Raw genomic sequence first — 20715 nt, 5'->3', positions numbered from 1 at the left:
TGGACGCAATAGGCAAGGATTCTCCACCAGAACGCTGGTATAAGTGAGAATCACCACAGGATCTTTTCGTTATCCCACTGGAAACACCCGACTTTAGAAACCCCTATGGTTTTACAGTTGGGACCAAATTGATTAAAATGGGGAACGGGAAGAGTAAAAATAATATCCGAGATAATCTTAAATGTAAAGATTGGAAAATAATTGAAAGGCAGGATCCCGACCGACTTAAAAACCTCGATAAATGGGTTAAGAAATATAGATTTGAGGGACAACTAAAAACAACCAAATTGATAGAACTTAGAGGTGCCATGAAAGAGAGAACAAAGAGAGACCCTAGAAAGATGAAAAAAGAAGGAGATGAGGATGTGGTGTTTTGGCTCAAAGTAGCAGGAGAGAGAGAGAGGGGAGAAAAAGAGAAAGTGGAAAAGGCACTGTATTGTAGGAAGGAAGATGATGAGACTGGGCCTAATGGTATGCAGGCAAGAGATAATCAAAATTTACAGAGAGCTAGAGAAGAAGGGGGAGGTGTAGAGGAAGTAGAGAAGCATGTAGGGAAAGCACATGCTACAACTTCAAAACATAAGGTCATAGAGAAGTTGTATCCACAAATACCCGACACTGGTGCACAAGAGGGGTCACCCCCCCCCCCCCCCCCCCCCCCTTATGGGTTAACAGACAGAGCCACCAGACAGAAAAACCCAATAGAAATGGATTGGTCAAAGGAAATGGGAGCAAACTATCCATTAATCCCTAGAACCAAACCTGGGCCTTCAGCCCCAGTTGCTGAAGAGGCAACTGTTGAAAATTCAGAATTAACTCCAGATATGCCACTGTATCCAATGATATAAGTGGCCAACCCAAATTATGACCCAAGAAATGAACAAGTACACCCCAGGGTGGTAATGGTTTACAGAACATGGACAATGGATGATGTAAGGAAAGCATTAGAAGGGGTAGTTTCTTATAGGGAGGATGTGGAACAGTTCTGTACAGAAATGGAAGACTTGAGGAGATCTTATAGTTTGAATGGGACTGAAGTCCAACAAGTCTGGATGACTGCTTTGGGCCCAGAGTGGCATTTGGTCAGAGGAGAGTGGGCACCCATAAATGCTCGGGGTCAACCCTTACCATATAATAGCCCAGAAATAATTAATCAAATGGAAGGGCTGATTAACCGGGTACGCAACAGATATAGAATGAGAGCAAATTATACAGAGATAGGGAGAACAAAACAAAATGATAATGAAGCCTTTGACGAGTATCGAGTGCGCATGACAAAAGTGTTTAAAACACACAGTGGGCTGGTGGAAGATATTGCGCCTCAAGGTGCTTATCAACAGCAATTAAAAAATGCCATCCACGCAGGGTCCAGGCCAGCAATACAAGGCTGGGTGATCAAACATTATATAGGCATGAACACCGGAACTTTGGAGGAATACATAAATCACGCCCTCCATGCAGAAAAAGTAGTCAAAGAAAAACAGAAACAAGTGAAAGCGACAAAAGACATTTTTTTGGTAGATGAGGACAGTGACACTTTCTACCAAGATACAGGCAGAGCGTGGAAAGGTCAGAGGGGGCGAGGAGCCACTAATAGAGGAGGCTCCAAGGGCCACGGGAGAGGATTTGTACCTTATAGTGAACGTGAATGTTGGAATTGTGGAGAAAAGGGCCACATGGCACACAATTGTCCATATAAACAAAACAATAATGACTAGTACAAGATCAAAATAAATCAGATTCTCATGTAATAAAGTGGGGACCTGGCAGCCAAAATTAAAGAGAAATTAGCTTAAATATACAGGAGATATTTGTGTTAAAAGGATAAAGTAAGATAAAGAAACACTGAAGTTAAAATTTGCAAAATAAATGGAACTGAATTACAAATAGCTCCTGAAACTAAAATGGAGAATAAATCTGACATGTAAGATGAGCAAAAAGGGTGTTCTTAGTACGCTCTATGTGGTCTTATATGTTGTGCGTCAACCTTTTGTGCTGGTGTTTGTGTGTGCGTGCGCGCAGAGGATCCTCATGAATGTTGTGTATATGTGTGAGCGTGTGAGTGAGATGTGTGTCCTATGTGTGTTCAGGAGGCTGTTGAGCAATAATAGGGTAATTGAGAAGTGGGTGATGGTGTGCTTAAGTTGGTTGGAGAACCTAAGATGAGCAGTGTGTGGCAGTAGAGAAAATAAGACGTGTGTGGCAGAAAGTGACGAGAACGGTGGCTTGATAGGAAGCGTGCCTGCGCTCGCGCGTAGTCGCGGGTCGGGGCTGTGCGCGTAGGCCTGTGCTATGCTCGTGTGGGCGGTGGGCCGGCATCATGATTGTTGCAGGAAATGGCCAGCCTGTGACCAATCAACATTGATGCCGCGTCCCCCCCTCGCACGGGGGGTGCTATGGCTGTGAGCGAGGCAGGGAAAGTGTGAGTTTCTCAGAGAATGTTTGAAGCAGGGTGATGCTTAAGGAAGATGTGACAGCATTAGCATGAAGGATAAAAGGCACTGATGAAAAAAAAAAAAAAGGTATAACCAAAATGTCAAAATAGAGGATGACGTTTGCGCAGCGTTGTTTGTTGGTATTGTTTGTGATCTGTGTCTGCTGTTTTTGTGTTGTCTGTGTGCTGTCAGTGTTATGTGTTAAAAGGATGAAATTGGCTAATATACGTAGGTGCACAAAATAATTTATTAGACTGTAGTCTATCTGATTTGCACCGCAAAACAAAATCAATTTTGAAAAAATAGGAAGTAAAGAAAAGCAAGCAATTTGTTTATGGGCAGAAACTGGTCCACACTGCATTAATGCCTAGCCTTGATGAAACAAAATTTGAGAGATGGAAAGAACTTGCTTTCTGGAATTGGATGAAGAAAAATTATGTAATAACGACATTTCAAAGCTAAATTTAAAATTTGAGAATAAGAGAGCGATTGAGCTAGTTAAAGTTAAGAAACAACAACAGTTAACTATTATATTAATTCACTGGCAGTTATTTTGTTGATTTTTTTCCGATTGGTGGATTGGTTTGTCACTTTGAGAAAGAAAAACTTCCGATGCAAATGGGCAGCAATATTATGTGCTCGTACAAATGAACCGATACATATGGGCAGCAATATTGAGCCATGAAGTTGTCACGTGATGTTGACTTGACACATGGCTCAACAGGGGGGATGAAAGGGCAGTTCAGTCGGCTTTATACAACATATGGATTTGATTCATATACAAAACATTTATAAAAAAAAAAAATTGTAAAGCTTGTTTACCATGTGCTAAACTCAATCCACAGGGTTATAATGCCTGGTCATAATAGATGCATTCTCAAAATGGATTGAATTGGCTTCAAAGTAAACACTGAATGCCTTAACAGTGGCAAAAATGTTATGTAACGAAATAATACTTTGGCAACAACAGCTGTAGACGTTAAAGAATGAAATTAATATCTCTAAAATGAATGTTTGATAATTGGTTTCAGGTAACTACCTATAAGAGTAACTGGTAAAAGAAACGATTGATTGCTAATGGAAAAACAAGCTGCAAACCAGAGAGAAAAAAAAAGAAAAAAAATGAATGTCATGTGTATGGGTTTGCGACCGATTCTTTATGTTGTACCATTACCATTGACCAAAGATTGTGTGAAATCTGTCACGTCTACTGATTGTGAAATGTACAACAGAGCGTTCTATATAATATCCGTTGAGGAAAAGAAAAGAAACCACTGCTTCTAGAGAATGTAGTCAAGCAAAATTGTATATGTATCGACACGCCAAGATCTGGGGAAAAGCTGGTAAAAACCAAAATGTCTTTAAATTTGAGAGGCGATGATGATCTGACTTTAATTTATGCAATTAGAGTCCCCAGAGGAGTTCCTGATTAATAAGAATTAATTGACCAAATTGCAGCAAGATGGGAGTCTTCCATTTGTTGGTGGTGTACGATAAACAAAAACGTAGACAGGATAAATTACATCCATTACAACGTGCAAAAATTGGGCAATTGGACACAAGCGGGGCTTGAGGCAGTGCATGAACAGCTAGCCACGACTTCCCTAATGGCCTTCCAGAATCGCATTGCTCTTGATATGTTGTTGTCTGAGAAAGGAGGGGTCTGTGCAATGTTCGGAGAACAGTGCTGTACCTTTATCCCCAACAACACCGCCCCTGATGGGAGCCTGACAAAGGCCATTGAAGGCCTGCGATCCCTCAACACGAGGATGAAAGAGCACTCTGGCGTAGACACATCAATGTGGGACAACTGGATGCATGCCTTTGGGAAGTATAAAGCACTTGTGTCCTCAATTATAATATCAGTTGCAGTATTTACTGCTATACTCACCTTGTGTGGATGTTGTTGTATTCCATGTGTGCGTGCTCTGTTTAATCGTCTCATCACTACAGCAATATCGCCCATGGAAGACAAGATGGCCCGAGTATGCCTAATGTCTGAACGCCAACATGTTGATGATAACGATGAAGATGAAATTTTTGCACTTGAGTTTACAGACTTTTTTCCAGATCTGGGTGTTTCCAAATGATGATGATGCACCAATTAACCTTTTGGGTGTAAACATATTTGTGCTCATACCTCTTATCCGACAACTGAAAATCGAGTGAAGTGGGTGTTTTTGGTGATGTAAAAATTGAGCAAATATGTGATAAACAGGGGGAAATGTTGGAATAATTTCAAGTGAAGCTTTGGCCTGTCAGACCTGGAGGCCTCGCCTTTACGAGTTTATCTTTCCTTTTATCTAGGTTCTTCCTTTTTAGTGATAGGGATGTCTTTTGATCCCTGTCAGCCATTTGTATCCTTCCTGTCCTTATGTTGTCTGTGTGTTTTGGTTCCCGTAAGAGTCCTTCACTAACAATGAGCAGGGCTTATTTGCATAGGTGACATGTTCTTTGTTTGATTCACAGGAACTTCATTCCTTTTATATTTAGATGTAGGTTTGGTTCATAGATTGTAGTTTATCAGACCTATTCTTCTTTGTTAAGGGTTACATACAGTTAGAAGTAGTTGCATAAAAGTTATCCCATATTTACTCAATGTTTGTTTAAGGAACTGCATACCGGTTACCTCACATTTGTTTAATGTGTGTTGAAATGTTTAGGACAAGTTACTTATTATTATTATGTGTTAATTACCAAGTAGATAAAGTTAGCAAAGGTCTAGTTGCATTTGTTCCACAGCAAAGCGGCAATCAACGTGCGTCAGGTTATTTGTTGACCTGAGGACAAGTCAGCCAACTGTAAAGGAAGACAGCTGGGGACGGCCTCTGCGGGGGGTCACGAGCCAACAGCGGAGTGCTAATTCACACCACACTACATTCTTTTGCTAATCAGCGTTGCTACAGACACAATCCCCCTCCCTTTAGTGTAGCAACGCCTCTGTAACCAGGGCAACCATAACATTAAAAAGAGGGGCACGTGGAGGAAGGACTCAGAACTGATGGAGGTTGTAACTGAGATTGCTTTCTCTATCGTTCTCCTCGCGAGTAAACCTGTTCTGGTTGTCTTCTCCTCTTCATTCCAGCGAGTGATTTAATGTCTAATCGTATTTAGACCTAACACTTTGTCAATGCCATTTTAGAGCGTTTATCAATGGCGGCGGAGGGACGTAGCATGTACAGTCCTCTGACTGATTTATCGTTCCGATCTATGTAAAAGGTAATGTCCTCTGATTGGTTAGTCGGTTCACATGTTACGCCCACATAATACGTCCCTGTGTGGTGGCAGTGATGTGGTGGAGGGGTTTGTGTGTCCTTATGATCCTAGAAGCCAAGTTGTTTGGGGCTTTATGCCGCTGGCAGGGTCACCCATGGCATAAGGGTGCTAGGTGAGGGGGCAGACAAAGCACGGCTCACAAAAACCCCTTATGAGGAATACTACAGTTAGATTTCGTTTTCCCTCGCCCGGACGCAGGTCACCGGGGCCCCTCTCTGGAGCCAGGCCTGGAGTTGGAGCTCAAAGGCAAGCATCTGGCCCATGGGGCCCTGCCGGGCACAGCCCAAAAAGTAAACGTGGGTCCCTCTTCCCATGGGCTCACCACCTGTGGGAGGGGCCAAAGGTGTCGGGTGCTAAGTGAGCTGGGCCTCTCTGGCAGGAAAGGAGCCCGAGTTGGTGTGCGAGGCAGAAAAGTTTCGACTAGACATATGTATAGTTGGACTTGCCTCCACACACAGTTTGGGTTCTGGTACAAGAACTCTTGAGGGGGGCTGGACTCTCTTCCACTCTGGATTTGCCCACGGAGAGAGGCGTTGAGCAGGTGTGCGCATACATATTGCCCGCCGGCTGGGTGCCTGCACATTGGGGTTCACCCCGGTGAACGAGAGGGTAGCCTCCCTCTCCCTTCGGTTGGGGGACGGGTCCTGGCTTTTGTTTGTGTCTGTGCACCAAACGGCAGCTCAGAGTACCCACCCTTTTTTGAAGTCCTTGGAGGAAGTGCTGGAGAGCGCTCCTTCTGGGGACTCCATCGTACTCCTGTGTGACTTCAATGCTCACGTGGGCAATGACAGTGAGACCTGGAAGGGCGTGATTGGGAGGAACGCCCCCCCCCCAATCAGAACCCGAGCGGTGTTCTATAATGAACACCATGTTCAAGCATAAGGGTGTCCATGTGTGCACTTGGCACCAGGACACCCTAGGCCGCAGTTCGATGATCGACTTTGAAGTCTTGTCATCGGATTTGCGGCCACATGTTTTGGACACTCGGATGAAGAGAGTGGCGGAGCTGTCAACTGATCACCACCTGGTGGTGGGTTGGCTCCGATGGTGGGGGAAGATGCCAGTCCGACCTGGCAGACCCAAACATACTGTGAGGGTTGTGCTGGGAACGTCTGGCAGAATGCCCTGTCAGGAAGAGCTTCAACTGGCACCTCCGGCAGAGCGCTTCCCATGTCCCGGAGGAGGCAGGGGACATTGAGTCCGAGTGGACCATGTTCCGTGCCTCCATTGTTGAGGCAGCCGACCAGAGCTGTGGCTGTAAGGTGGTTACAGGTGCCTGTCGTGGTGGCAACTCCCAAGCCCGCTGGTGGACACCGGCGGTAAGGGATGCCGTCAAGCTGAAGAAGGAGCCCTATTGGGCCGTTTTGGCTTGTGGGACTCCGGAGGCAGCTGACAGGTACCGGATGGCCAAGCGGAACGTGGCTTCGGCGGTTGCTGAGGCAAAAACCCGGGGGTGGGAGGAATTTGGCGAGGCCATGGAGAATGACTTCTGGACGGCTTTGAGGAAATTCTGGTCCACCATCCGGCGTCTCAGGAGGGGGAAGCGGTTCACCGTTTACACTGTTTACAGTGTAGACTGCTGCTGACCTCGACCAGGACATCGTGAGTCGGTGAGGAGAATACTTCGAAGACGTCCTAAATTCAATCGACACGCCTTCCATTGTGGAAGCAGGGCCTGGAGACTCTAAGGTGGACTCTCCAATCTCGGGGGTCGAAGTCACCAACGTAGTTAAAAAACTCCTCAGAGGCAAGGCCCCGGGGGTGGCTGAAATCCGCCCGGAGTTCTTAAAGGCTCTGGATGTTGTTGGGCTGTCCTGGCATACATGCCTCTACAACAAAGCGTGGACATCGTGGACGGTGCCTCCGGATTGGCAGACTGGGGTGGTAAGAAGGGGGACCGGAGAGTGGGTTCCAACAACAGAGGAATCACACTCCTCAGCCTCCCTGGTAAGGTCTATTCAGGGGTGCTGGAGAGGAGCGTCCGCCGGAAGGTCGAATCTCGGATTCAGGAGGAGCAGTGTGGGTTTCGTCCTGGCCGTGGTACAGTGGACCTGCTCTATACCCTCGGCAGGATCCTCGGCAGGATCCTCGAGGGTGCATGGGAGTTTGCTCAACCAGGCCACATGTTTTGTGGACTTGGAGAAGGCGTTCGGCCATGTCCCTCGGGAAGTTCTGTGGAGGGTGCTTCAGGAGTACGGGGTGCCAAACCAACTGATACGGGCCGTTCGGTCCCTGTAGCATCGATTTCAGAGTTTGGTCCACATTTCCGGCAGTAAGTCGGATTCGTTCCCAGTGAGGGTTGGACTCCGCCCTTCGTCACCGATTCTGTTCATAACTTTTATGGACAGAATTTCTAGGCGCAGCCGAGGTGTTGAGGTTGTCCGGTTTGGGGGCATTGCATCTCTGCTTTTTGCAGACGACGTGGTGCTTCTTCAAGCCGTGATCTCCAGCTCTCACTGTAGTGGTTCGCAGCCGAGTGTGAAGCGGTCGGGATGAAGGTCAGCACCTCCAAATCTGAGACCATGGTCCTCAGTCAGAAAAGGGTGGAATGCCCTCTCCGGATCGGGGATGAGCTCCTGGCCCCAAGTGGAGGAGTTTAAGTATCTTGGGGTCTTGTTTACGAGCAAGGACAGGATTGAGCGGGAGATCGACAGGCGGCTAAGTGCAGCTTCGGCCGTGATGCAGACTCTGTACCGGTCCATCGTGGTGAAGAGAGAGCAGAGCCAAAAGGCAAAGCTCTCAATTTACCGGTCGATCTACGCTCCTACCCTCACCTACGGGTCGTGACCGAAAAAGAACAAGATCCCGGATAGAATCGGCCGAAATGAGTTTTCTCCGCCTGGTGTCCGGGTTCTCCCTTAGAGATAGAGTGAGAAGCCCGGTCATGGGACTCGGAGTAGAGCCGCTGCTCCTCTACGTTGTGAAGAGCCAGATGAGGTGGCTCAGGCGTCTCATCAGGATGCCTCCTGGACGCCTCCCCGGGGATGTTTTCCGGGCATGTCCCACCGGTAGGAGACCCCGGGGACGACCCAGGACGCGCTGGAGATACTATGTCTTTCAGCTGGCTTGGGAACACCTTGGGATGAGCTGGATGAAGTGGCTGGGGAGAGCGAAGTCCCTCCTAAAGCTGCTCTCCCTGCGACCCGACCCTGGATAAGCGGAAGTAGATGGATGGATTATTCTAACAATTATTCATCTTGAGAATAAACTTTAAAGTTAAAGTTAAATTAAAGTCTCAATGATCGTCACACACACACATCTGGGTGTGGTGAAATTTGTCCTCTGCATTTAACCCATCCCCTAAGGGAGCAGTGAGCAGCAGCAGTGCCGCGCCCGGGAATCATTTGGTGATCTAACTCCCCAATTCCAATCCTTAAGGCTGAGTGCCAAGCAGGGAGGCAAAGGGTCCCATTTTTATAGTCTATGGAATGACCCGGCCGGGGTTTGAACCCACAACCTTCTAGTCTCAGGGTAGACACTCTACCACTAGGCCACTGAGCTGTGTCGCTCAGCTGGCCTGGGAACACCTTGCGATCCCTCGGGATGAGCTGGACGAAGTGGCTGGGGAGAGGGAAGTCTAGGCGTCCCTCCAAAAGCTGCTGCCCCCACAACCCAACCCCGGACAAGCGGAAGATGGATGGATGGATGGATGGATGGATGGATGGATGGATGGATGGATGGATGGATGGATGGATGGATGGATGGATGGATGGATGGATGGATGGATGGATGGAATTTGGTCCACACAAAAGGCGCACCTTATTGAAAGGCACGCCTGTGTTGTTTGAGAAAATTAAAGACTTTTATGGTGTGGAAAATACGATAAGTTACACAAAAGAACTTTGAATTTGTACCTTTGAGGCAGAATTTTAATCACCCGTCTTCATACATACAAGCATCGGTTTCTTTATACATCTCCAACTTAAAATAAAGAGCTGAAGTTTGGGGTTCAGAGCGAGAAGTGAGCAAGCTTGAGAAACTAATCTATACCAGAGTTAGTTATCTTGATTTGTTGGGGCTCTCAAGTCCTCTGTTCACAGTGATTAGCTCAAATAGCGGCACTTGTCAGTGAGCTGCATCTATTTATGTTACAGTCAAACCTCGGTTTACAAACGTCCTGCTTTCCCGAACAAATCAGAATTCGAACAAAAAAAAATCAAGATTTTTTTGCTTCGGTTGTCGAACAAAATTCAGAGGTCGAATCTCGCGAGATGATCCGGGAGGACCCAAGGAAACCCGACCGCGCGGCCCGAATGCCGACTGACTCCATTGTTATTGTATTTTTGTTACTTTGAGGATTGTATTAACCCCTAATCATGCCTCCAAAGAAAGCAAGTGGGAGCAGTAAAGCATCCTAAAACACAAAGACGCTCTTAAAGCAATGCGACGGTGAGCGCCCGGCCGGCGCGCTGTGGTTGCGCGATCGGACCAAATTAAGCTCCCTCCGCACTGAGGTCCACTTAAAATTTGGAAAGTACATCAGGACTTAAAAATACTTTCTAAATTTCAGCGACGGCTCTGTCATAATAATGCGACCAGCACGGTGCAGTTGCATGGTGGGCGACGCGCTACGGTTGCGCGTTCGGCGGTGCGCTGCAGTCGCGCGATCGGACAAATATGCGCAAATGAAAAAATGCTTAAAAGAGGCGGGTTTTTTTTGTCTTGAAACAAGATTTAAAAAAAAAAAAATCATTATTTGTAATGGGAAAAATAGATTTGGAATTCGACTGATTCGCTTCTCGAACCGCCTTCTGGAACGGATTATGGTCAAAAACCAAGGTTTGACTATATTTTTGCTATTCTTGTTAAAATCACACTTACATGTGAACTGGAAATGACAATAATAACACATAGTGAAAGCCAAATTGAGCAAATTGGCTATTTCAGAAGTGTGTGTCAAACTGGTAGCCCTTTGCCTTAATCACTACCCAGGAAGTAGCTCTCGGTTTAAGAAAGGTTGGTGACCCCTGCCCGAGGCCATGTTCAAAAAAAGAGTTGTTTTTGAAAACAAGTATATTAAAATAAAACACATTTTCATCACAAATGCAAGACATAATGGAATTATCAATAAAAAGTACTTTGAGTAATCAGATAAACAAACAAGTCATCACATGATCTAAAACACTGATTCTTAACCTGGATTTGATCGAACCACGTGGGTTTGCTGAGTCAGGTTCTGGGTTCAGCGGAGATCAAGACATGCGCATACACTTTATGTGTATATCTGTGTATGTACTATGATTTGTAACAACTCATCAGAAAAACAACAGACTCAGCTTTTGTGCCTCAGCAAATAATAAAAACTTTGTTACAAAGTAACTTTACAAGCAACCCTTTTCCAGGATGCTAGATAAAAATATATGAACAAAAAGAAAATGGAACAAACTGGTAGCCCTTTGCCTGGTGCAGTTGCGCGGTGGGCGACGCGCTACGGTTGCGCGTTCGCGGTGCGCTGCAGTCGCGCGATTGGACAAATATGCGCAAATGAAAAAATGCGTAATTCCTCATTTCTCGCTGGGGTTACGTTCCGAAAAATCTGTGATAGGCAAAATCCGTGAAGAAGAAACCTTTTTTTTATACCATTATGTGTCACGTCTTGTCCCCAGCCGTGTTACTATTTGTCTCTGTTGTCTTGGTTTCTGTGTCTGTGTGCTCGCCCCTCCCCTCCTGTGTGCCCATGATTAGTTTGATTATTCTCACCTGCCTCTTGTTACCTGTCGTGTATATAAGTCCTGTCTGCCCCTCACGCCCCGTCGGATCATTGTGTGTTGTTGTTGTCGTCTTGATGTCTTTTGGTTCCTGTTGTCTTAATGTCTTCACGTCCTTTGTTTTGCGTCCCTGTCGGTTAGTCCTTTTGTTATTTCGTTAAGTCATGTCAGTTTGCTGAGTCTCTTAGTTTATTTAGCTGAATAAACCCTGGTCCAAGCTGCATTTGGTCGCCCTGCTCCATCCGATTTGTGACAGAATGATCCGACCGCTACAGCGACCAGCGCTTGGACCCCGCCTCCATCATCAGCTGCCGCTGCGGCGCCCGATCCACATCTGTCGTCTGAGCTTGTTCCAGCGCCATGGGCTCCACGGTCGCCATCAGACTTCGCCCCAGCGACGCCGGACTCGCGGCCGCCATCGGAGTTCCTCCCGGCGCCATCGGCTCCGCAACCGTTATCGGACTTCGCACCCGCGACGCCAGACCCGCGGCCGTCATCGGAGTTCCTCCCAGCGCCATCAGGACTCGCGGCCGCCATCGGGCTCCACCCCAGGGTCGGAGGACCCGCGGGCGTCGCCAGACTTCAAGCCAGCTGCCCCGGAACCGCGACCGTTGCCAGACTTCGATCCAGCTGCACGCAGCCCCGCCTTCCAAATGCCGCTGATCACGGTCCGGACTTCCAAATGCCGCCGATTGCGGCTCTGACTTTTCGTATGCCGCCGATTGCGGTTCGTGTCCCTAGAGTTGCCGCCGATTGTGGTTCGTGTTCCAGAGTTGCTGCCGATTGCGGTTCATGTTCCAGAGTTGCCGCCGATTGCGGTTCGTGTTCCAGAGTTGGCGCCGATTGCGATTCGTGTCTCTAGAGTTGCCGCCGATTGCGGTTCGTGTCCCTAGAGTTGCCGTCGATTGCGGTTTGTGTCCCTAGAGTTGCCCTCGATTGCGGTTTGTGTCCCTAGAGTTGCCGCCGATTGCGGTCCGTGTCCCTAGAGTTGCCGCTGATTGCGGTTCGTGTCCCTAGAGTTGCCGCTGATTGCGGTTCGTGTCCCCGGAGTTACCGCCGATTGCGGTTCATGTCCCCAGAGTCGCCGCCGATTGCGGTTCATATCCCCAGAGTTGCCGCCGGCCGCGGTTAGGACTTTGTCATGGCCGGTGAGGCCATTTGGACTGGTGCGCTTCCCCCCCCGTCCCTCCGTTCGCCACGTGGGGGTTTCGATTTTTGGGACCTCTGGAGCCGTCCCTTGTGTGTGTGGGGGGGGGTGGGGGGGGGGAATACTGTCACGTCTCGTCCCCAGCCGTGTTACTACGTGTCTCTGTTGTCTTGGTTTCTGTCTGTGTGCTCGCCCCTCCCCTCCTGTGTGCCCATGATTAGTTTGATTATTCTCACCTGCCTCTTGTTACCTGTCGTGTATATAAGTCCTGTCTGCCACTCACGCCCCGTCGGATCATTGTGTGTTGTTGTTGTCTTGATGTCTTTACGTCCTTTGTTTTGCATCCCTGTCGGTTAGTCCTTTTGTTATTTCGTTAAATCATGTCGATTTGCCGAGTCTATTAGTTTGATTTGCTGAATAAACCCTGGTCCAAGCTGCATTTGGTCGCCCTTCTCCATCCGATCTCTGACAATATGTATAACATTGAAACCAAAGAACAAAACCTAATTTCAAACCCAAACATTTGTTTAACATAGAGAATTAAACACTTTGTTCCAAAGAACTGCAGTAAAATCCACCGCCCTCTACAGTAAAATATTTTTTATCATCAATATGAAGTACATACTATAGAAGGACAAATTGTGACACGTATTTCAATGCACCTCTGACTGTGCCGCTCTGGCCTGACTCCGTAGTGAGCCATTGGCTCTGTAGTGTTTTTCTTCTGAAACCATAACACGTGTCAAACTCAAGGCCCGGGGGCCAGTTTTGGCCCGCCACATCATTTCATGTGGCCCGCAAAGACAAATTGTGCATCAAATTAGTGTGTCATTACTAGAATTGCAAATTGTCTTCACTTTTAATATCTTTGTTTTTTTTTTTTTATATTTGACCAGTTTTTACTCGTCTGATTTGAAAATGAGTTATTTGTTAATTTGTTTTGAAGCTTTTACTGTATATAATTTGAGATGCTCATACATTTATTTGGGTTGACAGTCATAATAACCCTCCGAAAGAAGCTATGACTACAATGCGGCCTGCGAAAAAAAATAGTTTGACACCACTGGTTTAAATCTAGGGTTAGGGTTTCAAAGTAGGGTTTCATACTAGAGTTAGGGTTTCAAAGTAGGGTGCAAAGCTACGGTTAGGGTTTCAAACATGGGTTTAAAGATATGGTTAGGATTTCAAACTAGGGTTAGGGTTTCAAAGCAGGATTTTATACTAGAGTTAGGGTTTCAAAGTAGGGTTGAAGCTAGGGTTAGGGCTTCAAAGTAGGGTTTCATACTAGGGTTAGGTTTTCAAAACAGGGTTTAAAGCTAGGGTCACGGTTTCAAAGTAGGGTTTAAAGATAGGGTTAGAGTTTCAAAGTAGGGTTTAAAGCTCGGGCTAGGGTTTTAAACTAGGGTTCATACTAGAGTTAGGGTTTCAAACTAGGGTTTAAATCACAGGTGTCAAACTCAAGGCGCAGGGACCAGATACGGCCTGCTAATTCATTTTATGTGGTCCCAGAAGACAAATTGTGCATCAAATTCGTGTGTCATTACTAAAATTGCAAATTGTCTTCACTTTAATCAATATCTTTTCTTTTTATTTGACCAGTTTTTACTCGTCTGATTTGAAAACAAGTTGTCAGTTTGTTTTGTAGCTTTTACTGTATATAATATGAGGTGCTCATACATTGATATGGGTTGACAGTCATATTGGCCCTCCGAAAGAAGCTATGACTACAATGCGGCCCGCGAAAAAATATGAGTTTGACACCCCTGCCATAACACATTGCACAGTGAAAGCAATCCGTGAAGCAGTGAGGCCGTGAAAGATGAACTGTCATATGACGAGGGATTATTGTGTGTGTCTGTGTGTGTGTGTGCATGTGCGTGCGTGTGTGTGTGTGTGTGTGTGTGTGTGTGTGTGTGTGTGTGTGTGTGTGTGTGTGTGGTCGGCTCGGTGGCGCACTGGATAGCACGTCCACCTCACAGTCAGGAAGGTGCAGGTTCAATTCCACCTCCGGCCCTCCCTGTATGGAGTTTGCATGTTCTCCCCGTGCCTGCGTGGGTTTTCTCCGGTCACTCCTGTTTCCTCCCTCATCCCAAAAACATGCTTGGTAGGCCGATTGAGCATTCCAACTTGCTGGTAGGTGTGAGTGCGAGTGCAAAAAGTTGTTCGTCTCTGTGTGCCCTGCGATTGGCCGGCAACCAATTCTGGGTGTCCCCCGCCTACTGCCCGATGACTGCTGGGATAGGCTCCAGCATGTCCGCGACCCTCATGAGGACAAGCGATATAGAAAATGGATGGATACATTCACACACGCACACGCGCACACACACACTATATATATATATATATATATATATATATATATATATATATATATATATATATATATATATATATATATATATATATATATATATATATATATATAGCCATGGAGCCAATACCAGCTTAATTTGTGCAATAGGCAGGGTACACTCTTTTCAGACCCAGCCAATTCTTTTCAAAGATTTCTAAGGAAAATACTATTTTTGTATTATTTTTTCAATTTTTATTTTTTGTATTTATTTTAGATTTGACAAAGGTGGATTTAAACATTAAAGGTTTAAAGGAATTGACAATTTAATTTCAAGGAAATTCTGAAGTAATGATTCAGAGAAGGGTGCACTTATGGTACTAAACCAAATGAGGATTGTTACTCAAGTGGGATATTAAAATGCAATAAGACTTCAAATGTCGGAAAATATGAAATCAATAAGGAGTTGTTTTTGAATAATCTCTAGTTAAAATCAGTGTCTAATGAAAAGTTTTGTTATTGTTGTGGAAAATATTTGGCTGCAGCCAAACTCCTTGATGGCATTAGCTAAACATTGATTAATTGACAAACCAGTTTAGAAATGCTAATGGGGGTGCAGCAAAAGAAAAGAAAAGTAAATTCCCATCTGCAAGTGTACTCAATTTACAGCCTCTTTTAGCTCTCTCACCAAAACGGGAAAGCTCGCAGAATAATTGCTGGATGCGTCATTTCATGCTTGTAATTTTAGAAACAACAGCCCTTCCCCCACGCCTGCGAACATACGTCCACAAATGGCAGAAGCCTGTCCGCTTCTTCCACCTCTTCAAGGAAAACAGGGTTCTTATTTTGTGTGGCTGCAGACAGGCTTTTGCTCATTGTGTCCGCTAATATATCAAAGAGCAGCCGTCCTCAAGCCCTGTGAGGACCAATCTCTCCTTCCATCTGTCCCAATTGCCCAATCTCCTGCCCGGTGAACTTGTTCTATGTTAAGCTCGGTTCACAAGGCAAGATTTTAAAATCGTTGAACAACTTCCAAACTCAGAAAGGCAAGAGAAAATATACACGTATAACAGTTTTGAACGTACCATTTGTGGTGTGCAGCCACACTGCGAAAGCAGCACATCACACACAAACCGATTTCATTTAGGAATATTATGGGGCCCATGGTGGTATTATTTTATTATTACATGTTATTTGCTGGTATTACTGTATTTTATCAGTGGTTAATATCTGGGAATTTGAATAAGGCACCTAGGACAGCTGCGGGGTCTTCTAAACCCAGAAATCAGTAGACTGTGCACAGTTAGTTTTTTCATGTCTGGTTGTAACTGTCGCTGTTGTACTGTGTTTTGCAAAATACATTTTTTTTTCAACAAACCCCACATGCTTGGAGTGATTCACATCTGTGTGTGCGACAATATTCCCACATTGGATGGGAAATCTCGCCATGACCGTTTTGATTTTGGATTCTCCACCGCGCTTCTTCGCTGCCTCGTCACCTTACTTTCTGATTGACTGCACATCACTGTCAACCAACTGCACACGCGTTTGTCCTCGAGAGCAAACCACACACCAAAGTTGGGCCAAAATAATCCAATGTGTTGAATATCCTTGATTTGAGGTCAGACATCCTTCCGTGTCCAAGATCAGTCTGAACACACCACACCGGGCTTGAAGCTCCTGTATTATCCCATTTTATAAGCACTACACCAAAGCCATTTACTATTGAGACAGACGAACCAACCAAAACATGGGGAGCTTGTGTTCCCCTGGGGTACATTACGATCACAGAAAAACAAATACCTGTTAGCACTATGATCCAAGGGTGATATTTCTCAAATATAGTCATTTACTAATTAGCTGCATCGGTGTGAACTCTGTGAATATTGCTGTCTCAGGAATACAGTGAAATGTTGCCATCCAAATGAGCCCTCTTAATTGGGTCCTTAACAGTAGCAGGGGTCTCCTTAATGAGCTGATGAACCCTTGGAGAGTGGGAACAGAGGGCCACTGGACTCACAGGGTCCTGAGTACCTAACCTCTTTTTTTTTTTTTTTTGTGGGCGAGCACACACACAGACTAGAGGCTAATTAGAGCCCATTCACACCCCAAACTAATGTGTTTGCTCAAGGGCCTCAGTGGCCCCGCCATCAAACCACTTGTGCCACTCTGCCCCACAATAGTGATGGGCGCCGACGTGATCCTCCAGCGTGAGATATGCTGCTTCTTTCTTCAATGCAAACCACTTCCTTCAGAGGAAAACACTTGCAGCAAACATAAAAACAAGGGAGCGAGGGAGAATGTAGTGGGGTCAGACAGAGGAGACTTATAAAAACTGTCAAAACCGTATAACAACTCAGTTTGTCTTGTGCACACTCTTAAAAGTAAAGGTATTGCTACACAAGCAGGGGCCCCGAGAAACAAGAGTTAGGACACTCACAGGTTGGTGGCCTGGGACTGATTTAAGAGTTTGTTTGAAGTACAGATTATAGATTGTTTGCATCAAATACCTCCAGGAGTATCCATGGCCCCTGGAATCTCAGGTTTCCTCTTAGGTCCTGCTGAAGCCTGCTCTCTACAGCTTGAAGTCCAGCAAGACCACGATCGCACATAAGAAAAGCAACTGAGTCACCCCCAGTGCATGAGCAAAAATTTTACCTTGAATTCAAGGTATATAGAGTGAATAAATGGGAAAGAGCAATACTATTCCCAAATAGGGAATTCAGTTGGTGAGGTGAGACTCTTCACAAGTCCATCAAAGGGCCAATTTGTGCAGGCAAATTCACAATTGCGCTCTTTTGCTCCAAGACAGTGAGCTGCAGTGTCACCAGCAAATTCAGGGTTGTGTTTGTGTGTCACTGGCACGTGAGTAAATAGCGCAACTATATAGTAACACCGCTGTGCACGTTCCGGCACACACATGAAGCCGCTCTGCAACGATTTCCACTTTGTAGAGGTGCTACAGAGCTACTCAATACGATGATTAAAAAACAAGGAACAATTGAACGACAGCAAACAAAGAACTAGCAGGAGGTATAGCAGAAGGTACCAGAGAAGGAAGTGTCTTCCAACTCAGATAGCGACTAATTCTTTAACTTGGCATGCAGTTCAGCACTGGGGAGTGAGTTGGGTCAATATGGTCAAGGGGGCTGCAGGGAGCTAATGGAACAGCCAGTAAAGCACGCCTTGATGGGAAGCAGCACAAGTATGCATAAACTTCCCCCCATGGCAAATGTTTCCAGGCTGATTCCGAGCTTTTCTAAGCTAGAGACATTAAACATCAACGCCGACGTAATTTTTTCAGGAGGAAGTGTGAGTTTGTCTTGATAGTACTTGCATACCCACACACACGCTGTAATCTTGCTTTTTTATGCAAGGAACGCTCAACCTGATGCCATTTTATGAGGTAATATTTTGGAAATGAACCCTTAAACCGCTTGTCATGCTGATAAAGCTTCTTTGAGGTGAGTTAAAGGAGAAGAGGAGCTGTGGAGGCTGATGCAGCACCATGCTGGCTGCCAAACAATGCTGTTTTTGACTGAAATGAAGCCCAGTGGGGGGTGGGGGTGGGGGTACAAAAATGGAGATGTCAGTGAGCAGCATATGTGTGTAGTGCAAAGTCCTTAGAAGCGAAAGAATGCCAAAATGTTTGAGGGACTAAATCACAGGTGTCAAACTCAAGGCCTGGGGGCCAGATACGGCCCACCACATCATTTTATGTGACCCGCAAAGACAAATTGTGCATCAAATTCGTGTGTCATTACTAGAATTGCCAATTGTCTTCACTTTTGATAACATCTTTTAACTATTCGACCAGTTTTTACTCGTATGATTTGAAAACGAGTTATTTATCAGTTTGTTTTGTAGCTTTTACTGTATATAATATGAGGTACTGATACATTTATTTGGGTATATAATAGCCCTCCGAAAGCAGCTATGACCACAATGCGACGCGCAAAAAAAAATAGTTTTATACCCCTGTACTAAACCATCAACCTCCTTCCTCTACATGCAGCAAAATTAAATAAGTGTCGTGTCTCATCTGGCCACAAGCGACACAAAAGAGGCTTCATGCTGGCTTGTATTTGGAGTTGCAGAGTTTCGGTTTGGGCTCAAAGTCCAACTAAATCCTGACTCGGCTGGTTGGTTGTTGTGACACGTGCACAAGTGGTGAGAGTGAGAGAGAAAGAAACGGTGCAAAGTACTCACTATAGGGGACAATGGGACTCAGCATTCTGTGGAGCTGGTCTTAGTGAAGAGGAATGCGGTTGTGTGAATGCCTGCCAGCATTAGGCTCTGTTGGCTTGTAGTCCATCACTGGCATGCACTTGCACGGATGACGCGATAGCCCTGCGAGGGGGGGAAAGGCAGAGTTGGCGATGTTTGGACCCACATGACAGTTAACACCAAAACTCAACATCCGGCTGGTGCGAGACAGAGTTACAGAGCAACGACAAAGTCCTGTCAGTAGAGCAAAAACAAAGCACAAATGGACGCACACAAGGGGGCTCATTATAGTCAAGCATTAAGGTGATTGTGAAGCTGCATGGACCCTCAAAAGAAGGCTTTCTAAAATCTGCCTCACAAAAAACAGACTCTCGCATACCACTGCTCTGTGCACTGGGCCAATAAAGACCACATTCTTTGCACTCCAAACAATTTGGCCTCTGCTGCAATGCAAAATACTCATCATATATTCGGAGTCTAAGTGGTAATGTTTCAACTGAAGAACATGTTAGTGAGATTCTTCAATGAGTTGAAACTGAATTCTGTAAATTTGCAATTTTAGTCATTTGACTGCTATTGTTTTCCCATAATTTAAAGACATTACTGGAAATCTACTCAATAAATAGACTGCACAATAGAATTTATTTCCAGGCCTGATCATTTTGATGTTATATTCAGAAGACCCAGACTAATATACCAAAACTTTATTCCACATGAATTCTTCCACTAACATTGTCCTTCTCGATATGAATTTTTAATTCATGGCAATATGGATAATTCGTTATAGGCTTGTACATGACCACCCTACAAATAGATACTAACAATACATGCAAAAAGGCAGTTGCCCGTGTACATTCTCACTAGTGTCATTCAGGGGAACGTGAAATGATGCAATGAGCACAGCTATTTGACAGTCCAGTGTTTACTAGTCAGCCAACAATAATAAACTACAGCTTCCAGTTCAAAGCAAACATGGTAACATTGCCTGTGCACACAAGAAGTTTGTAAGCGCCTAACTCTCTGGTTCTTTCTGCTTTCTTTCCATCTTCCCTTCCTTTCTCCCTTTCCTCCTTCCTTCCGTCTTTTTTCCTTCCTTCCACCCCTCCTTCCTTCTCTTACTCCTTCCTCAAGCAGCTAGCCTGTGTGACTTCTAAAGTCATGGCAGCAAATCATTACAGAAAGTAAGAGGGAGAGCTCAAGAAGGCGTGCAGCTTTACCTCTTCATGCCTGCATATCCTCCATCCCATCTGATAGCAGCACTTGGATAATCCGGAGAGCAGACTGGACCAGGCAACTGTTTGTGTGTGTGATCTGCTTTGCTTTTTTTCCTCACATATGGGATAGACACAACTCCAGTCTCTCTCTCTCTCTCTCTCTCTCTCTCTCTCTCTCTCTCTCTCTCTCTCCCTGTGTTAGCTTGTGACAAGAGAGTGAGCACTCCCCTCCCCCATGGATCACTCTTGCTCTCTCGCTCTCTGACAGAAAGACATAGGGGGAGGGCAAAAAGGTGGATGGGTGGATTGATGTGTGAGATTGGTAAATCTCCTCTGTGGCATGCTGTAGCAAAGAAAACGAAGAAGAGCATCTGGTTTCAAGGCAAATGGGCAGGATGAGCTGCTATAATTGGAAAGA

At 45.6% G+C, this 20715-nt stretch overlaps 1 protein-coding gene and 1 long non-coding RNA gene across 2 annotated transcripts in view; one reads left to right on the top strand and one right to left on the bottom strand.

Moving 5' to 3' along the window:
- The window catches only part of fignl2 (fidgetin like 2), a 46875-nt gene extending 26381 nt beyond the window's left edge, over positions 1-20494 (bottom strand). Inside the window, exons 1-2 of the mRNA XM_049754220.2 lie at positions 20301-20494; positions 19066-19206 (exon numbers count right to left, since the gene is read on the bottom strand). Coding sequence (XP_049610177.1) covers positions 19066-19090 — 25 coding nt within the window. The 5' untranslated portion in view covers positions 19091-19206; positions 20301-20494. The remainder of the gene's footprint in view (positions 1-19065; positions 19207-20300) is intronic.
- Positions 646-5492, top strand: LOC137839680 (uncharacterized). Its single transcript, XR_011085733.1, has 2 exons — positions 646-4811; positions 4905-5492. It is a non-coding gene; the product is annotated as an uncharacterized lncRNA (long non-coding RNA).
- Positions 20495-20715: the final 221 nt, after the last annotated feature.

The sequence above is a fragment of the Syngnathus scovelli genome, chromosome 2 (genome assembly GCF_024217435.2).
Source record: "Syngnathus scovelli strain Florida chromosome 2, RoL_Ssco_1.2, whole genome shotgun sequence".
NCBI classification, from domain to species: Eukaryota; Metazoa; Chordata; class Actinopteri; order Syngnathiformes; family Syngnathidae; genus Syngnathus; species Syngnathus scovelli.
Note: the sequence above shows the minus strand (reverse complement) of the source record. Positions and strands in the feature narration are given on the sequence as shown.